The sequence below is a fragment of the Zea mays genome, chromosome 5 (genome assembly GCF_902167145.1).
Source record: "Zea mays cultivar B73 chromosome 5, Zm-B73-REFERENCE-NAM-5.0, whole genome shotgun sequence".
NCBI classification, from domain to species: Eukaryota; Viridiplantae; Streptophyta; class Magnoliopsida; order Poales; family Poaceae; genus Zea; species Zea mays.
Genome location: NC_050100.1, coordinates 224,032,879 through 224,051,138, shown reverse-complemented (window position 1 = coordinate 224,051,138; position 18,260 = coordinate 224,032,879). Strand labels below are relative to the sequence as shown.

The following is an 18,260-nucleotide window of genomic DNA, read 5'->3' as shown; positions in this document are numbered from 1 at the left end:
CAGGGCTATTGGGCCGAATTCTTGCTGGATTGGTTTGGTAAGAAGAGCGGCCCATGAAACTGGTTCATTATGTGTCGGTTGCCCCGTGTGAGAATATATCGAGCGCACATGAAACTTTAGTGCATACGAACTAAAAAGTTAATAAAAATTTCATATATATTCTCTCTATCTTGCTCTAATTATATATAAAATTTAAATTAGTTGTACTTTAGCTATAATAAAAATATTTTTTTGATAAGTTTAAATTAGAAAATTTATACATTATTAGTACTGTCCATGGTGTGTGCACTGATGTTGACATGTTGTCATGCTGGTGGTCCTCTAATTTCTGGATGTGCCTGCATGTTGGACCATGCGGCGTCCCATCTGCTGGTTCGTGTTCCAATTTGTAAGACTATTCTGTCATAAAATAAATATACTGTATTATTAAGCTATATTTTGCGAGAAGTATAATTATTTTCTGTAATAACGCAGTTTAGATTTGAAATAGTTTAACATGGAAACGCTCTAGAAGTCGAGTTTGATTCAGAGAGAGCACTACTGACATAAAGTTGCTATTTTTTTGCTAGGTGAATAGCCTGATGATATACTTTTTCTTTATTGTTTTCTCGCTGAAGAATGCAACGGACATACTCTCTCCGTTCTTTATTAGTTATCGTTATATAAATAAAACATGTCTTAAATCTGACTAGATTTTTAAAAGATTATTCATAGCTCTAAATAAGTTTGTTATAGAAACAAATTTCTGAATCATTATTGCTGGGGTAGACGACCAACAACAACAAAAAAACCTGAATCATTATTTTACTTCTATAAATATTTTTTCCTAAAAATAAAAATTGTAACTATTTTAAATAGTAGTTTAGCAGTGGCCCACCCCTCCTGCCATGGCAGTAGCTTGCTTTGAGGAGGATCGAGGACCCTTTTACTTGGTCAAATTAGTTAACGTTGCATGCCAGATCAAACAAGCAATCACCAGATCAAATTAGTTAATGTACGCATTCATGCTTCAAGGATCGGTGAGAAAGCACGCATCCGCCGTAGAAGGTGGCAGTGGCATGGCAGCCCCAATTCAAAACTGTCAGCCAGTCACTGTACAGGGATCTGAACGAGAAGAACCAACAACACACAGCCAACTACAGGACAGGGTAGCAGTACCACTACCAAGAGCAAAACGTGCAAGCGGTTCATGGCAATCATTCATCCATTCGTCAGATCATTCCGCAGAAGACCTACAGCAAATTGGCGGCTGCTCGAACGTTCACTTGGTTTTAATCCATACCGACTTATACTGCTTCTAGCCTTCAGTCTTTAAGACGGGCTTCCATACTTCCATGGCAATGGCCAAGCACTGCACTACAAAACACCCAGCAAACGGCAGCAGCAAGAGACACTGCAAAGCAAAGGCAGGCGGACCAAGGATGAAGAAGAGCACGCATGCATCTTTCTCAGCACTCCTCGTTTACATCTGTACCCTTCTTTTCCTTCTTCTGAGAACTGAGGAGAGAAAAAAAATGCTAGCTGATGGTATGCAATGCCAAGCGAAAAGGCACAATAGATACAAGAGTAAAGCCTGAAGCAAAGCAGAGAGGAGTCACAACCATTTCTTTCTTTACCCTGCTGTCACCCACACAGTCAGTTCAGTCCCCCGTGCTCGCAACAACTACAGCTACCGTTGAATTGTTTAACTGGAGAGGCAAGAGGGCCCCTAGCTAGAGAACAAGAGAGCCGAGACCCACTGCTGTGTTTTCTTCAGACATCAGACCACAAACAGTGGCAACTTGCGAGGAGCGAGAGAAATCACACTGCTAGAGTTGCAGATGCTCCAGGGAAATTCACATGCTCCCCTGAAAAGGTGAACAAAAGATGAACAGGGCTAGCTAACCCGGTCCTTGGCCACCACCTGCATCTGCATGCTGGCGCTCCTCCAGGTCCCCAGTGACCTGCAGCAGCTGTGCACCGTCTCCACTGCCTGGCATGCGGGCCCACGTGGCACGCCCACATGGCAATGGCAGCCAAGCCCACAGGAACCCTAATAATCCAACCAGGCAGCAACAGCAACAAGCATCTCCTTCCTTCAGCCAACAGCAAGAGTAATATATGTATGTATTATCAGTACATGTATCAAGTTGTTTTAAACTAACAGGCGGGTGGAGACACCAGGGCAAAGCTCCATGTTTGATGCCGTGGCTATCATCCTCATTCACCTCATCAGATTACATGTCCCCAAGGTATGAAGGCTGCTCAAGATTCTCCTCTCTCTCTCTCTCTCTATGTCTCTCTCTCCAGTTATTTTTTTGCTTATGCAGGGCCCAAAACGCGCCAATCTTGAGGCGACGACAGGGCAGTTCAGCCTGGCTGATTCCGTCACCAAATTAATAAGCCATGCCAATGGGCGGCCAACATTTGTCTTACTGGTAAGCATGTACTATGTTTCAGCCTAGTGGCACATGGGGGGTGGTAGGCTCTAAGCTTTGGATTAAACTAAACAAAAAAGGTGCCCTCGAATCAGATAAACAAAATGACAGTTGTTGACATGCGCCCTAACAAGATCATCTTGTGCCTCGCGAGTTGTGTGTGGGCAGGACAGGACAAAACAGGCTCCAAGATGCCATGTGCATGTTTTCATGTCCTCTGCACCACCAGATCATGCGTTGGACTGATCGATCCAAGCAGGCGTAGGTCCCCACCACAGCAGCACGCCACTACTATTTCCTCCTCTCCCTTTTTTCTCCGTCCCGAGTGAGACGAACTCAGCTATAGTCTACAGGAAGCATCAACAAACTAGTGCCGTGGAAGTGTGGAGCCATGCAACTTATTGTTTTTTGTCTTGTTTGTGTAAAAAAAACTGGTTATGGACACAGCAATGGCATATATAGTTCATTGCCAACACCATTAGGGCTTGTTCGTTTCTATCGGATTACACCCGGAATCGTTCCAGCTAATCAAAGTTTATATAAATTAGAGAAACAATCCGGGTAGGAATCGTTCCGACCCACCAATCCGACACAAACGAACAAGGCCTTAATAGTTGACGGCTAGAACAAATACCACGGTAGAAGAGATCAAAACAGAAACGTAAACAACGTAGAGACCCATTTATTTGGCATCACATTTGAGCGAGTAATAGCATGGAGCAGTGTTACGGCAGCAAGTATCACACCAAACACCAACACTAGGGAGCAGAGCGCGAGATTATTAGTTAGAGGGCAGAGGTACCTCACTAGCAGTAGTTAGTCAGATCTACAACTGTCTCTTCAACCAGGCCATCCAAGACCATGGCGCAGACCGTGGTGTTGAGATCAAACGTCTCTAACCGAGTCGTGTCAGCGCTGGCTGCCTCCGCCACCTCCCTCTTTAGTATCATCTCCAGCAAGAGATTTCTTTCAATAGCTTCACCGGGAGGGTACTTCTCAAGTATCGACCAGTTCCTAATGACCCGCCAGATTTCCTCAGCCGCAGAATTACTGCTGGAACCGTTCTTGCAATCCCCGTGCTCCGAAGAGCATGATCTACCCCAGGGGTACGCAGCCAGTTCCGCCATCGAAGCAAGCTCGATGAGCGCTTCGTTTACGGCGTCGAAAAGGAGCCTCTGTTTGGGCCGCCTTTTCCCAAACTTAATTCCATCTTCTTCGTAATCCGAAATCTTCTCGAGCAAACTCGGGTCCAAAGGGTCAGCTAATATGCAACTTTCTCGACCCGTGCCTCGAGAGTGGACCAGCTTCTGGATAAACGTCAGTGAATCTAGATCTTCATCAGCCTTCGAGAAAAGCCTTGAGAGTCTCAACGAATTCGGCGACATGACTTCCAGCGGGGGATCCTCCCATGACAGTGACCGTGAAAATGATCCGATCAGGGGAGACCTTGACAAAGCTTCTGCACATATATGTAAATAAATGCCATTTGTGATAAGACCATCTTGCGCTAGACGGCTAAAAGTTTGATGAGATGGGGTTTCAGGCTTACGTGGGGATGAAGTGATGAAATTTTCAGATGAGTACAGTAGCCTCCTATTGTTATCACATATAAACGGTCCATCTAGTACAGATACAGGACTAGGTTCATCCTGAAGGCCACCAAAGATTCCTGGGACACCAAGACTTGAAATGGAGGAAATATCCTGATACAACAAAGCTAACTATCATATTTTGGACTTTTGAGGGATACAGAAGTGATTGTATGAAAACCATAAGTTCCAGCTTAAACGAGATAGATTTTGAATTACCTTGGCAGGGATATCAGCTGCACTATTGGTCTCACAAGAACTAGTCACGAGTCCTTGCACAGTGTTCTTCTCATCTGTGTTTAGACAAGTATGTTGTTTCTGAAGATTGTCTAGGGCAAGATGGTTGCAGATTTCCTTCACATCACCAGTAGTCACAGCCCCTCCATGTTTGAGTCTATTGCTCACAGATGGATCTACCTTCTCCCTGGTTGATTTCTTATTTTTAGAGAACAGGCTAGAAACTTTTTCCCTAAACGATGACGACTTCCTGATTCTTTCCTTTTCAGCTTCATGAGTGCCAGAGGTTATTCCATTTGACTCAGCGACTCCATAGGACAAAGAAAGTGGAAGGGATCGAGATCTTGGCAAACATGAGAAAGGCTCCTCAGGTTCCAGCTCAGGTGCTGGGCTCCCCAGTGTTTCAGCCCCAATTTCTTCCTGGTCCTTGACTTTCGATATTGTGAGCATGTCACCAAGTGTGCCTGTACTTCTGCGACCTTCCATTTCTTCCTCAATATTGACTGTTGATGATACCATAGACAATCTCTCTAAAATCTTCTTCTTGCCTTCCCTAACTACTGACGGCTCCCTTCTATGGGATGCCTGACTAGAGCATGACGCAGAGAAAGGACTTCCACTTCTACTCAGAAAATCCCAAGAGCGGCCAGAAGTCGGAGTGCCAAACTCCAATTCCCCACTTGTTTCACCACACATCTCTTTTGGAATCTCAACTTCTGATTTACTGAAGGAGTCATCTCCGATATAAAAGTCAGGGTATTCACATGAGAGCATACTCTCTTCGTCTTGCCTGTCTTTTAGCCGCATCCTCATCTGCCAAGTGATCTCCTTTGCCAACCTTCTTGAGCACATGGTTTCATCAACCGCCATCATACTTTCATCTTCACTGTCTTCTGCTGATGATAATGAAGACCTCGCAATCCTGGAGTCATGAGAACTGGGGAATCCTGGTTTTAGTACTACAATTTTTGTTGGCTCAGACAAATTTGAATTTGCTGGGGAAACATCCGAACTCTGATGGCGCCTGTATCTGTTTCGTTCACTTTCACCTCCATCTCCATCTGAAAACAGTTGTCTCCCCACAAAGATGCTGTCTTTTCTCTTTGCTGGTTCTGATGGCTTCAGTATGGTTATTTGCTTTACTTCAGAAGGTGGTGCAACAGGTTGGAACTCATAACGGTTGCTTGATAATAGAGGATTTGGCTCGTCAAGGAACTCCAAGAATAGGTCTCTATTTGAGCTTAAAAACTGCAGTGCATCTTGGAACTCCTTCGAATGAAGAAGTTTCTCATCTGTGGCTAGTCGCTTTGCTTCAGCAAACTTCTCGCGAACAATTGACATCCTCTTCTCACAAGTCTCATTTTCTTGGTGCATGCTCTGGCTGCTACTGATTCTTGATGGTTGGTCACCAGAACCATTCCAAGTGTGCTGATGGCGTGGCCCTGCCTTTTGGTTTTGGTGGCATTTGCTTTCCTTCTTTGACTTGAGATTCCAGTAGTTCTCTTCAAAACCACCACACTGATATTTCTTATCCAATTGTCTTCCTAAAGGGAAATTGGATTGCTGACCTGGAGGCTCATGTAGGCCCATTAATCTTGCAACAACATTCAGTGGCTCCTCATCAGGCCGTCTTTCTTTCCACATGTCCTGCTCCATCAGCATTTTAACAGGCATCGCACCAGTCCTTTTAGTAGGCGAGTTTGACCTTTTAGTAGGGAAATTCCTTCTTGTCTGACTATCCCTCTGCAGGTAAATCGTAGAAGAAGAACAAAATCGTGTAACTAACTTCCAGTTGTGCGCAAATTTTATTTCAATGAAAGAAGAAACATGAAAAATTGGCATACTTGTTTATCTTCAGTCTGAGCTGGGGGATTAATTGCCATCTTGAAAGTATTACTCCGGTCTTTTCCGGCCGGAGAAACTGCAAAGGCATATGCTACACCACATCAGAGATTTCGTGGAGCAGCACACACTGAGGAAGAAACCCATCCCAGGGAACACACTGAGTAAGAGAAATATGTACCATCTCTATGCGCCTTCTCAGTGAGCATCTTGGTAGCAACCACGCCATTGCTGAGGTCTAACATGTTGATCATCCTCCCCAGGCATCCCGGGAAGGGCCCGAGAACCTGGAGGTCCTGCTTCTTTCTGTGCCTTTTATCCTGAGCGCCTTTCATTCACACCGTCCCTTCCTGCAAATCCAGAGTCATAATAACTCGTCATATTCCGTAATCACATCGTCATAGTAACAGGAGATTTCAAAGTTCGAAACTTTTGAAGACAGGCAGTGAGCGAGAAAGAGAGAGAAGAACCGGGACAAGGCAGGAGCGCTAGAACGGAACAAAAAGCAACAACTGATCAGCTGCGTCCAAAAAGCGGCATCCGCACCACGAAATCCGACGAGGAGGCAGTGTGCGGGAGCGAGGAATCAACACGTGAAGCGCGCGAGCCCCGACGCCTCGCTCCCCCGAGGACAGGAACAAATGGGCCAAGGACGACAGGGAACTATGATGATGGGCGGACGCCACAAGAACTCATCATCACATTTCGGCCGCCGGCACCCCGGGGGGGGGGGGGGGGGGGGGGGGGGGGGGAGGCCAGAAGTGGCGAACTAGCTTAGGGTTTCTCTCTGCCAGTGCCTGCCTTTTCTCTTCCGCTATGCAGGCTGCAAGGAAAATGGCTCCTCGACGCAGCAGCAATCTCCTCCCTTTGGCAGGAACTTACGGAAGCTTTCGCAACCACGCCGCGAGAGGCGGGCGGGCGGAGGAAAGGGCGCCGGCCTTCCCTTTTCTTTTGTAGCCCGCCCGAACGGACGGTGACGGACGCAGAAAAAGATCCGACCGAATCTCGTCCTCATCAGACGAGGCGCAGCGGTGGAGCGAATAATAAATTACATTGCATGCAGGGGGCGAGTGAGCGGGCGGCGGGAATGGCGTGATTGGGACGGGCGGCGCGGACTAGAGCAGAGGCGCAGAGCATGTTCCCTGGTCGGCGGAACGGAACGGCAACAGCCGAATCGGGGGGAGGACGCAGCCGTCGTTATACCACCGCCGAGGAGGAGGAGGACGGGGGCGGGGCGCAGCAATGGCAACGGCAGCGGCAGCGAAGCCAATGGGCGTGGCGGAGGGAAAGGTGGCGGTGGCGCTGGTCCCCATGGATGCGGCAAGGCGGAGGTTAGGAGAGAACAAACAATCCCGGGCATTAATTACTAGTTCAGGTCTTCAGGATAGAGTGGGAGGCGAGCAGGTGACTGCGATTAGATCGGATTAGAGAGGTGATTAATAAAAAAAAAAGGAGGACTGGGCTGGAGGAGCTCCGTGCGGCTGAAAAGGGCGCCGCTTTTGGGAGAGACAGCGACGGCGAACGGTCACCACCAGCACCACCCGAAGCCGGGTGAGCAGCTCACCCAACCGGCCAACCCAACCCAACCCAAAAACGGCAAGACCCACCTCCGTCCACCAAGCAGATAGAAAAGCATAGGATGGGGTGCCGGACCTGCACTGCAGCAGCTGCGCTGGCGCGCGACGACGAGGGAACCGCCGGCGGCGGCGGTGCGGTGGCCGGTGGGAGGCGGCGGGGACGGTCGGGCGCGCGGATCTAGCGTCCTCTCCGCACCTACCCCGTGTGTCTCCCCCGCGGCGAGGGTGAGCAGAGCGGAGGCCCCGCGCGGCTGGCGGCGCTTGCCCGTCCTCCTTGTCGCAGTGGGGCAGCGCCGGACCGGACTGCGCTCAGTGCTCCGTGCCGCGGGGCGCCGGTGGAAGGAGGCCCGACATTTGAAGGTGGGGGAGCACGGTGGCACCGGCGAGATCGTGCGTGGCGCTGTGCTGTGCTGTGCTGTGGTGGATAGGGAGAGCGTGGAGGGGGGCAGACAGGGCGACAATGGCAGCTGCCGTGAGTGGGAGGGGGAGGGTAGGATACTGGGATGGGCCGATGCGGAGGGAAAGGGAAGGCAAATGGCAACTTGGCCAAGGGAGGGGGCGCAGGGCGCAATGGGCAATGGGCAATGGCGCACGGCAAACGGACGGACCCAAGGGAGGGAAGGTGGAGGAGCGAGAGCGAGAGCGAGGCGAGGAGCTCGGCTGCCTAGTAGTAGTAGTGGTGTAGCCACCGTGCACAGTAGGGTAGGGGGGGCCGGAGGTGGGGGCGTGGCAGGTCACGTGAAGCACCATTAATGGGCCGCGGTAGGCAGGCACCCGCTTCTCCTCTTTCTTTCTATACCGGTGTTGTTCTCCTCGATTACGTTACGTATACTACGTACTGCACTAATCTTCTTCTCCTGCAACTGGCCATTTGGCGTGACGTGACGCTCACAGTCACGGTGTTGCTTCATCGCCCACGTGTGCCAGCTGGCTGAACTGGACTTGGGCTTGGATTCGACCGACCTGATGGACTCCGCTCCGCTCGATGATTGCCGCCGGCGGCCTTCTCTTCGCCCTTCTGCCACCCCATCATGCCATCCCCCGGTGCACTCTCCATCTCTCTTTCTATATCGTCCAGTCTCCGGGTGGACAGGGCACGGCACCGGCGCAGGTTCGTCCGCTTCCTTCCTCATTCATGCACTGCACTGGGCACTGGGCAGCCAAGCCAACCAAAGCCGACGCCATACGGCACGGCAGGGATTGCGGTGCACATGCAGCCTCTGCTGCTCTCGATCTCCATAGACCAGATCACCAACCTGTTGTATCTACAGGAGTAGCATCCAATCCAGTCCAGGTTCCAGCACACAGAACCTTCTTCTTTTTTGATTCAAATCCATCGCTGCAGTATTTCATAACCGACTGACTGTTCACCCTTTACTTCCCACTTTAGGGCTTGTTCGTTTTGCTCTCAATCCATGTGGATTGGGTGGGAATGGATGGATTTCAATCCCAAACAAGTCAAAATCTTTCACAATTTTTTTCCAATCACATCCAATCCACATGGGATAGAAATAACCGAACAAGCCCTTAAATGACAACAGCCGCACGCATAGCACACGCTCTCTCTCTCTCTATATATCTCTAAATACAAGCCACAAGAAGAAGAAAAACCAGGCGCAGCCATTGCTGCTCGCAGTACACTTCCGTCCGCAGCGCAGTGCGGTCTACTGTATGCTCATAAATTGGGAGCGCAGTAGTCACAGCAGGGCATCGTTCTTCTTCTTCCTCCTCCTCCTCCTCCTCCTCCTCCTCCTCCTTCCGGGGCGCGCACGGGCGTTATAAGGAGGAGCGGGTGGTACGCCGACGACGACGACGCACGCTGCTCTGCCCCGGAACATCCTCGGCCGGCCGGCCCGTCCGGCGTGCCCCGCTGCGTCAGCCGTCCGACGCAATCAATCTTGCCTGGGACAGACGGCTGGCGTGGGTGGTTATCAGCTGCAGCTGCGCGCTGTCCAGGCCCTCCAGGTACGGCAGCAGCGCCGGCCCCAGCTTCAGGTACGCGTCCACCACGCACACCATCGCAGCCTGCAGCCGATGAATGACCAACACAATGCCATCATTTTCTCCTCCTTTTTTGTGATGGGGCGAGCAAATACAATTACTACTACTCGTAGTACATGCTATTATTGTCTGTATGTGTGTGCATGGTTCAGACTTCAGAGCAAGTACATGGTATTATTGTCAGTATGCTACTCGTTTTTTTTAAAAAAAATGTCAGTATGCTACACAGCAGCAAGGCATATATGATCAATACTCCGGTTTTTATTTATTACCTAAGTAATTCCCTACTACCTTTTAGTCTTTTACCATATAAAGCAATCTGGAGGAGGTGAAAAAAAATAAAAAACAGATTTCCCGGAATGGACTAACCTTGCGGACATACGGACTGCGGTTTTTGGAAGCATCCACAAGTGCTGGAAGAAACGTTGGCAGATGAGCCATCAGGTTGTCCTCCGAGAATCGCATCACAAGCTGAAACGAAGGAAGGATAGAGATCAGGGGAGCGTCCAATTTGGGAAATACACATGCCTAGTTGCATCCCTCACACCTAACACGGGTCAAGGCAAGACGATGAGCTGTACACATGAATGCGCGCGGCAAAACCTGGTGGGCTGACTACATACCTTGCTCAGACTATTGATGCTTACAATAAGAACTTTCTCATCCTGGCTGGCCAGCTGAGAAGCGATGGCCTGCACGTTTACATGAGAAACACAAGATTACTTGCAGTGACGACGGCAAACAAAAAAAAAAAACAGCAACACAAGATTTCTTGTAGTTAAACAGCAACACTTAACGACGATGCAAAACAAGCTTACCCCAAGGCATCTGAGTGGGTCGAACTGAGTGACCACAGTTGTCAAGCAGATATGGGCCTGATTTACAACCTGCAGCGACAGTGACATAAATAAAGGCTTCAGATGCCAGCTTTGTGGTTGCACCAGCAAATGCGAGCCGAACCAAGCACTGCAACTGTGCATTACCTTCAAGGCACCGTCTTTGGTTGCATGCAGCAGTTTAACTACAAGAAGCTCAACGCAGTTCTCCATCGCCTTCTGCTGGACGGGAAGGGCAAGGCAAAGGGTCGTTATCATGGGGAAACGGTATCCAATGGTGGCGCGTGTAAACAGACGAGTAGTCACTGCTAACGACTCTCAGAAAAAAAAAAGCTTACGTGCTTTTCAAGGATTTCAGCCAGCAGAGAAAGTGCAAGCTCTCTTGTGGCCATATCTGGGTCATCAAGCATCTCGAGAAGGGAAGAAGACATCTGGTGTAAATTCTGAAAACGAGTGCAAGATGAGGTGGTGTCTAGCTTTGTAAAATCTGTTGCCAAGATTTGTAAAAACAAGCTCATAGGACACTTATAGCATGTAACTGTTGCAGAAAGAGAACACACTAAATAGTACTGTAGTTATCAAACAAAACACCATCAGGTTAGTCAAAATTTTTAGAGATCTGATGTATGTGCAGAAGTGCTATTTTAAGAGAGAGAGAAAGATGAGTGGGAAATGATTACCTCATGATCCTGCAAATCATTCCTCGTCCTCGTAACTTTGTTTTTTCGGGTATTTATGTGCAGTTCACTGTCGTTTGGTTCATCAAGTATCTTTGTACTCCGACTGTCCCTACTGCTTGCATTCTGAACTATGTTATTTGATATCACACTGAAGTCACTTCTTCTCGGGAGATCATTCTTTGACCTCACGGTACAGGACTTCTTGTCCATCATTTCAGCTTTGTGCCCATAAGATTTATTAGGAGATTCGATCTCAATCCTTCCAGTACGGTCCTCCTGGACTTCCAAAGATGTATCCGGGAGACACTGGAGTGCAGAACTGAAACAATCATCAGCCTTGACATAGTTAGATTGATACGAGGGATGCAGCGGTGAGTTAGCAGGTTGATACGAGGGATGCAGCGGTGACTTGGCGTATTTATATGCGGAATGACCGGGCGACTCAGCAAATCGAGGATGGAGTGGTGATTTAGAAGATCGATGAGCAGGATGCAGTGGTGATTTTGCAGATTGAAATGCAGGATGAAGTGGTGATTTTGCAGTAAAAATATCAAAAGATGGAGTCTTTTGCTTATGTCTCTTCTGTTGCAAGAACTCTTCCATGTCACTTTCTATTGATGGTATTAATTGCTTCATTGCCCGTTTTAGCCGCTTTTGTTCTTCCATTGACAGGGTGACCAAAAAGCTTAACATGGATGTAGGATCATAGTGAGAATAAATAGATGAGAAACCAACCACTGTAACCTCCTTCAGTTTCTTGTTTTTATCGTTAAACAAATGGGCAAGTTTTCCAAACCATGGCTTGAGGAAGCTGCTGCTACAATAGCTTTCAGAATTGACTTCGCATTTCACAAAAGAGGCATTTGCAAACTCAAGAACTGCCAGTTTTGACTTGGGAGATTTCTGCTCATCTAGCGAACGAAGTAAGGCGGGTAAGAGAGAATCAATGGGATAACTTTCATTTGCATGTTTCAAAATTGCCAAGCACTGCTGCTTGATTGATTCCTTTGGATCATTTAACCGGGAGAAAATATGGGGCAGTGTCTTGTCGAGATAATGTTCAAAAGGCTTCTTGAAAACTGGCATGATATCAGCTAGTGAAGAGAGAGCAGCATGTGCCACTTTGTGATGGGGATCATCTAGATATCGACAAACAAGCCTCATAACCTTCTCAAAATTTTGTGCAACTTCCTGAGTGCCTTTTGATCCACGTTCTAGCAAACACTGTCTTAAGAAACTGAATGCATATACCTTCATCATCCAATCTGATCTTGGGTTAAGACCCAAAGAAAGTGCCTCTGTAATAGATGAGGGCACATCCATGTTGTTGACCATTTCTCCCAGAATGAGTTGCTTCTCATGTATATCACTTTTGGTACTGGCATAAAACCAATTTGTCATCTGCTTACTCAAGAGAGGTCGCCGGAAGTTAGGGGTGTAACTACCACGTGGCTTCTTAGAAACAGCACTCTTCTTATGAGTTCCTACTTTTCCACTTGATCCAGCATCAGAGCTTACTTCAACAGGATTTTCCTTTAGTAAGTTCCCTGCACCTTTCGAGTTAACTGCAGGTGACAGGCATGTCAAGTCAGAAGGATCTTCTTGTGCTTGAACTTGCTGATTTATCGGTTCAACATTCAGCTTGCATTCAGCCTTGTCTTGAACAATTGTTACAACAGTTGCATCATCCAGTGACATTTCTGAAGGTGCTTCTATTGTAATGGGAGTGGCAGTTGGTTGGTCACGAGCCGATGAATTGACACCTGTACTGTTGCCTGAACTTATGCAATAAATTGGTCAGCGGAGCCCAATATTTCCAGTTAGACAAATTAAAAAATACAAGTGTTTACAGGTAATGATAAATTTTGTTTTTTTTCATGGCAGGTACCTGAATCATTTTTCTCAGTATCTCTGTCTCTAGTTTCTAGTTCTCTTAGTGTGATCTTATCCTCAAAAGAACTTCCAATAGTCAGTGTGTCATCGTTATTGCCCGCATCTAGGCCTTTTGCGATTATATCATCACACTGGAGGTATAGTATGTCTGATGTTTGAAGGTCTCCGGAAGAAAATGATATCCCAGAATCGACCTTAACAACTTTATCTATTACAGCTGGAACGAAAGAACTAGGTTGAAGATGACTTATTTTAACTGGAGGAAGATGCGCTTGAGGTGTCTCAGTATCTTCATCATTTATCATCTACATAAAAAAATGCAGTTACATGATTAGATAATTAATATGTCTGATAAATTTCGCCGACGCAAGATAAGTTTAAGGAAATACTTTCTGTCTGGGTGGTTCAAAAGATGAGTACAGCTGATGCGAACGGTCAGGCCAAATCCTTGAGAACATCCTGTAGCATGCCCTTGCGCTTGATCGGACCTTGAAATTGGAAAATAGCAGAATAAGTCAGAGGACTTCTGACTTCCACAATGAAAAGACAAGACATTGAGGACTGCAACAGCTATAGATTCTTCACAGGCATCTTTCAGTTGACAATCTCCACGTAACCCATGACTAAAAAAATTACAAACTGACTAATACACTGTTTTATCTTTTGATGGAAACAAATGAACTAATTTTACACAAGACTTCTCTCTTAAGACTTTAAGAGGGATCCAAGATCTGCATCTTAGAAGAAACTATAACAGTCCAGGTTTTCCTTTTGCCCCACATAGAGCATATATTCATAATAATTCAGGAGTACTCAGCCTTGACAATCAATAGGCTAGTCATAGGTTCACTTTATGTTTAATGAATCAATGTGGCAATATCTAATGAAAGTCTTTTAAAAGAGGAGTTGCTCTATTGCCCCCATGGGCGCCGTTTCCCTGTTGAGGGTGTTGCATCCCTAGCACCCATGGCCTGGCGATGTGCTGCGGGACTTCTTGGGCGAAAGTCTCAGCGACACTGACACCCATGGGCGCCGCTTCCCCTGTTGAGGGCGTTGCATCCCTAGCACTGTCTTCCATGGGCGAAAGTCCGGTCCATCGCGGACAAGCGACGGTGGCGTCACGGTGACATCACTCCCTTACTAAAGGCGTCGCTTTTGAAGTTCGTCTTGGTCTCGACGTCGCCTTCGGTTGATGCTTTCGCTTCTCGGCAACCAGTGTGCGGGTGCAGGTGGAGTCCTTGCAGTGTGAAGTCGGAGCTGCTACGTCAGGGGACGTGGCTCGACAACGATGATATGAGGCAAATCCCCTTTCGTGGGCTAGTTTGTTTTGGTGGCTGGGCAAAAGACGGGGGCAGGGCAGAGGTTCATGTATGGAAGTCGGAGCTGCTCTTTGGCTTGAGCTCGAAAAAGATGACCTTTTGTGACCTCTCCTCGGGGCGTCTGTCTGTTTTTTGTTTGGTTCGTCTGGGGGTGCCATTGGAAGTCGGAGGCTCGGAGCTGCTGGTTGCTTTGCAATCATGCTTGGCAACGATGACTCTTAGTAGTTTATGTGCTCTTCTGCGTCGTAATGGTGGGTTAGCCCTTTGTTTGCTCCACGTAGGGCTATCGTCTTGTATTTGTAAGGTTTTGGGCTCGATTTTCTTTAAAACAGGGTCAATTTCATTTCTTCTTAATTGAGAGACATAGCTCCTGCCAATACTTTTAAAAAAGTATTTTTTTTAAAAAAGAAAACACTAGAGACTAGACTGTGCTCCAAATTTACAGGAGGAAGAGATGACCTTGTGGTATCCGAGTCAAACTTCTAACAGGCAATCCTCTCAAGAAATAACAAGAAACGGAGAATGAATGAATGACACAATGTAAATACCTCACTAGTTGCATCTGCTATACAACATTTTATAAGGTCTTCGTACAGGTCAGCTGATCTCTGTATTTCTGGAGTATCAACCCAGTACTCTAACATTAGTGTTGCATATTCACAACACCTGCAATTGGGGAAAACCTTTTTTTAGCTCCCATTAAGCATTATCTGTCGCAATACCACATTAGTGTGTCTCATACCTGGCACGAAGAACAGCACTTCTATCATTCTTTGCAAATTCAATAATCCTTGGTAGTATACGAGCCACCTTGCAGTTCCTTAACATCTGTGCATAGAACAAGAAAGATGAAAACAAGATGAAAACAAAAAAAACTCGACCTGCGAGGGGTAAGATAGCCCCCGGGCATTGAATTAAGAAGAAGACCTTCTCACACAGGTCGAGAAAACCTCCGAACTCCTGCCCCACCCATACACAGCGGCATCGAAGCCCATGTGAGAACGACCACGACCGGGGCTGAGCCTTAGACCTGTGCTTTGACATGGGACAGACGAGTGGATTTTTTTAACCACAGCCTGAAATTCGCTTCCACGGGGAGTCGAACCCAGGACCTGAGGAGTGCTACTCAGACCACCTAACCAACTCAGCTAGAGGCCCTTTCGCAAAACAAGATGAAAACAAAATGGCCAGAGCTAGCGCTTGAGCATGTGTACCTCTTTTATACAGTTATCAGCAGACTCAGCAATTACAAGGATGGTGATCACGACATTCTTAAGAAGGACCTGTGGATTTTAAGTAAAAACAAGGTCGATTCAGATACATCAGTCTGACACTGAAAGCTGTTAGCAGAGGATGCATAGAGATAAAGGAACACCATACCGGAATAAGCAGCTCTGCGTATGGCTCAAAGTCACGTAGTAGCTCTTTTGATAGGAAGTTTAATAAATGGCATGCCTATTAGTATCCAAATACAAAAATACAGTTCAGCAAGTGCCTAGAAAGGATGAAATATGACATGTTCTATTTAGTAGGATATTTAGCAGCCACACAGAGTGTCTGTTTTCGGGTGAAACAAATCTAACAAGGTACTATTGTCGCAATTTTGTTGATTTGCAGATCAGATTGCAGTACATGTAATTGTGTAAGAAGAATTATCTTTCCTCCAACAACGAAAGAAAGTTGAATTGCAAACATGAACTACGAGTGACTGAACCTGTTTTACAACGCTAGATCTCCTATCCAGAAGCTGAGTTATTAGAGGAGTCATGAGCTGTTTTAGGAGCATGGGGAAGGCCGAATAGTCCGCAGCACCTGGCACAAAGATGAAATAGAAAAGGCCCTCAGAAGAAATCCTACACTTCTTCAACTGAGAAATATAAATATTTATGCGTACAATAAAGCCAACATAAAAAAAGAAGCATTCAGGAACCTCCAAGCACTAAACCCTCCACTCTTTGCATTGCAGTTATCCGGATTGACCACTCATTATCTGGCTGCAAAGTAGATACTACTTTTCCTATCTCCCTTAGTAGGTCCTTCTCAGAGAAAACCTTTATAGGTTCGACTAACTTCCTTGTAATATCTCCTTCTCCTGTGACAAAAAGGGACGACAGATTTATATCCTAATGGTAAGGAACTGGTATGGTAAGATAAGATAGAAAAGGAACTACATTTGACATCACCAGCCAATTCGCTCCATCTTACATATTCATAACAACATTTGGCTCGTCTATTGGAAGTATTATCATTAGGTTTTTCAGCACTTCAGTACTACTATGAGTAATAATATCATATCCTGGATTTACTTTAAAACGATATTTGAGGACGAATTAATTTACTAATTTCTCATGTATAAACCCGAACAGGGCACTTTATTGGGCACAGAAACAGATTAAACATTTCACACTTCTTTTTTAACGAAATTAAATAATCCACCTTCCATAGACCATAGCATGAAAACCTGAACCCAAGCCCAACGTACCTGCAAGAAGCGAGATGTCTCTTGCGCTGACCTTCTCTTTGGAATTTTTTCTTGCTTGGCTGGTATTAGAAGATTCCATTTCGATTGTCGTATAGTGAACGTGTTGGTCATTTGGCACGTTTGAGTTTGGCTCTGTGTTTTCCGTTCTTGCATTCATCTCCTTCATCTGCGACATGAAACAACCAAGGCAGCAGGTAACGTATTAATTTGATACTCACGTTAGCAAATGTTTTCTGGAACTTGTGACAAATACTTGTATTATACTTCACTCGTTTCTTTACTATATATGAATAATATGACCAACAGTAATCCACATTCTGAATTTGGAACGTAAAGTAAATTATACGGCCTAAAAAATGTGGTTAAATCTTAAGGACAGTGAGACGACACTGAAGATTTCTAAACCAGGTAAATTGGCGTGGTGCTATTTATACAACGTACATAATAAATAACAAAAAATACTATCTATCATCGTAATTCGTAAATAATGGTTCACCGCAAATTTGTTTAATTTTCTAAGCCTGTATATGGCGAGCCCACAAAGTTTGGGGCTAATTCCGAACAATTAACTGAAAACCCCACACGGCTTGCAAGCGTAACCAACTGGTACAGGAATCATTTGGATTAGCACCAGGGTAGTCCAGCACTACTGCACTGCACTAGTGCGATGGACTCCAAGGACTAGCGAGAACAGAATCGAAAGCCGCGGGCCGCGATACCTCCATGAGCAGCACGAGGTACCTCCTCGCGGCCTCCCGCACGGCCGCGTGTCCGTCGCCGAGGCGCGCGACGACCAGCGGAGCGAGCCCATCGGCATGGCGGCGCATCGCGCCCCCTCCGCCCGCAGCGCAGAGTGCCTCGAGCGCCTCGAGCGCGGCCCCGGCGTCGCCGTCACCGCCGCCGCCAGGGCGGAGGAGGCCGGAGCAGCACTCGACGAGCGCGGCCGCGCCGGCGACGTCGAGCTCCAGCTCCTCCTCCGTCCCCGGCGCCGGCACCAGCTCCCGCAGCCGCGCCACCGCGGCGGGTGGCATTGCCATCTCCCCCGCCGGCACGAAGGATTTATGCGAGCGTACGTGTGGAGCAGAAAGTCTATCGAAGCGAGGTACGGTGCGGGGTTTGGACTTTGGAGAACTCGAGGGCGGCGGTTTTATAGGCGCTCGTTTAGCGGTTTGGAAATGACTTTTATTCACGCTCTGATATGAACTGCCTAAACATAGTTAGTTGTATAAAATCATTTTTATATTCTCCTGTCTCAAACTAAAATTTATTTTAGATAGTTAGTAGATTCATTTGTTTTATAAAATAAATAGTATTTTAGAACGGAGGAGGAAGTATGTTTTTACTCTTTAACGTTCATTTTGTATATCACTCTAGAGACTCGTTCTTG

At 46.9% G+C, this 18,260-nt stretch overlaps 2 protein-coding genes across 19 annotated transcripts; both read right to left on the bottom strand.

Annotated features, from left to right (window-relative positions):
* Nucleotides 1-960: 960 nt before the first annotated feature.
* LOC103627892 (Phosphatidylinositol N-acetyglucosaminlytransferase subunit P-related) lies at nucleotides 961-8,424 on the bottom strand. 15 transcript variants are annotated; one of them, XM_020538745.3, is made up of 7 exons: nucleotides 7,739-8,424; nucleotides 6,267-6,435; nucleotides 6,088-6,164; nucleotides 4,226-5,986; nucleotides 3,967-4,120; nucleotides 3,220-3,876; nucleotides 961-1,497 (listed from the first exon to the last, which is right to left on the bottom strand). In XM_020538745.3, the coding sequence occupies exons 2-6, from the start codon at nucleotides 6,418-6,420 to the stop codon at nucleotides 3,224-3,226; spliced, it is 2,799 nt and encodes a 932-aa protein (XP_020394334.1). In that variant the 5' UTR covers nucleotides 6,421-6,435; nucleotides 7,739-8,424; the 3' UTR covers nucleotides 961-1,497; nucleotides 3,220-3,223. The 15 variants fall into 15 exon arrangements, with proteins under 15 accessions (XP_020394334.1, XP_020394332.1, XP_008646428.1 ...); XM_020538743.3 differs by having other exon boundaries at nucleotides 964-1,497; nucleotides 6,556-8,424; XM_008648206.4 differs by having other exon boundaries at nucleotides 964-1,497; nucleotides 6,088-6,179.
* A 504-nt stretch (nucleotides 8,425-8,928) lies between these two features.
* LOC103627891 (CLIP-associated protein) lies at nucleotides 8,929-17,973 on the bottom strand. Of its 4 annotated transcripts, none has more exons than XM_008648199.4 (17): nucleotides 17,593-17,973; nucleotides 16,874-17,039; nucleotides 16,322-16,483; nucleotides 16,106-16,203; nucleotides 15,772-15,846; nucleotides 15,606-15,674; nucleotides 15,134-15,219; nucleotides 14,940-15,057; nucleotides 13,462-13,560; nucleotides 13,068-13,377; nucleotides 11,180-12,954; nucleotides 10,838-10,942; nucleotides 10,647-10,721; nucleotides 10,482-10,550; nucleotides 10,287-10,355; nucleotides 10,033-10,134; nucleotides 9,010-9,687 (listed from the first exon to the last, which is right to left on the bottom strand). In XM_008648199.4, the coding sequence occupies exons 1-17, from the start codon at nucleotides 17,908-17,910 to the stop codon at nucleotides 9,538-9,540; spliced, it is 3,846 nt and encodes a 1,281-aa protein (XP_008646421.1). In that variant the 5' UTR covers nucleotides 17,911-17,973; the 3' UTR covers nucleotides 9,010-9,537. The 4 variants fall into 4 exon arrangements, with proteins under 4 accessions (XP_008646419.1, XP_008646421.1, XP_008646422.1 ...); XM_008648200.4 differs by having other exon boundaries at nucleotides 10,647-10,718; nucleotides 17,593-17,972; XM_008648197.4 differs by having other exon boundaries at nucleotides 8,929-9,687; nucleotides 10,482-10,721.
* Nucleotides 17,974-18,260: the final 287 nt, after the last annotated feature.

Excerpts from the sequence above, each read along its gene's own strand:
- LOC103627892 (XM_008648206.4), bottom strand. The coding sequence starts at position 6,420 with ATGAAAGGCGCTCAGGATAAAAGGCACAGAAAGAAGCAGGACCTCCAG. Across the intron at positions 5,987-6,087 it reads CTCAGACTGAAGATAAACAA|AGGGATAGTCAGACAAGAAG; the intron begins GTATGCCAATTT and ends ATTTACCTGCAG. Across the intron at positions 4,121-4,225 it reads CAGCTGATATCCCTGCCAAG|GATATTTCCTCCATTTCAAG; the intron begins GTAATTCAAAAT and ends TTGTTGTATCAG.
- LOC103627891 (XM_008648197.4), bottom strand. The coding sequence starts at position 17,910 with ATGGCAATGCCACCCGCCGCGGTGGCGCGGCTGCGGGAGCTGGTGCCG. Across the intron at positions 13,561-14,939 it reads TAGCAGATGCAACTAGTGAG|GTCCGATCAAGCGCAAGGGC; the intron begins GTATTTACATTG and ends TCCAATTTCAAG. Across the intron at positions 10,943-11,179 it reads ATGATTTGCAGGATCATGAG|AATTTACACCAGATGTCTTC; the intron begins GTAATCATTTCC and ends ACTCGTTTTCAG.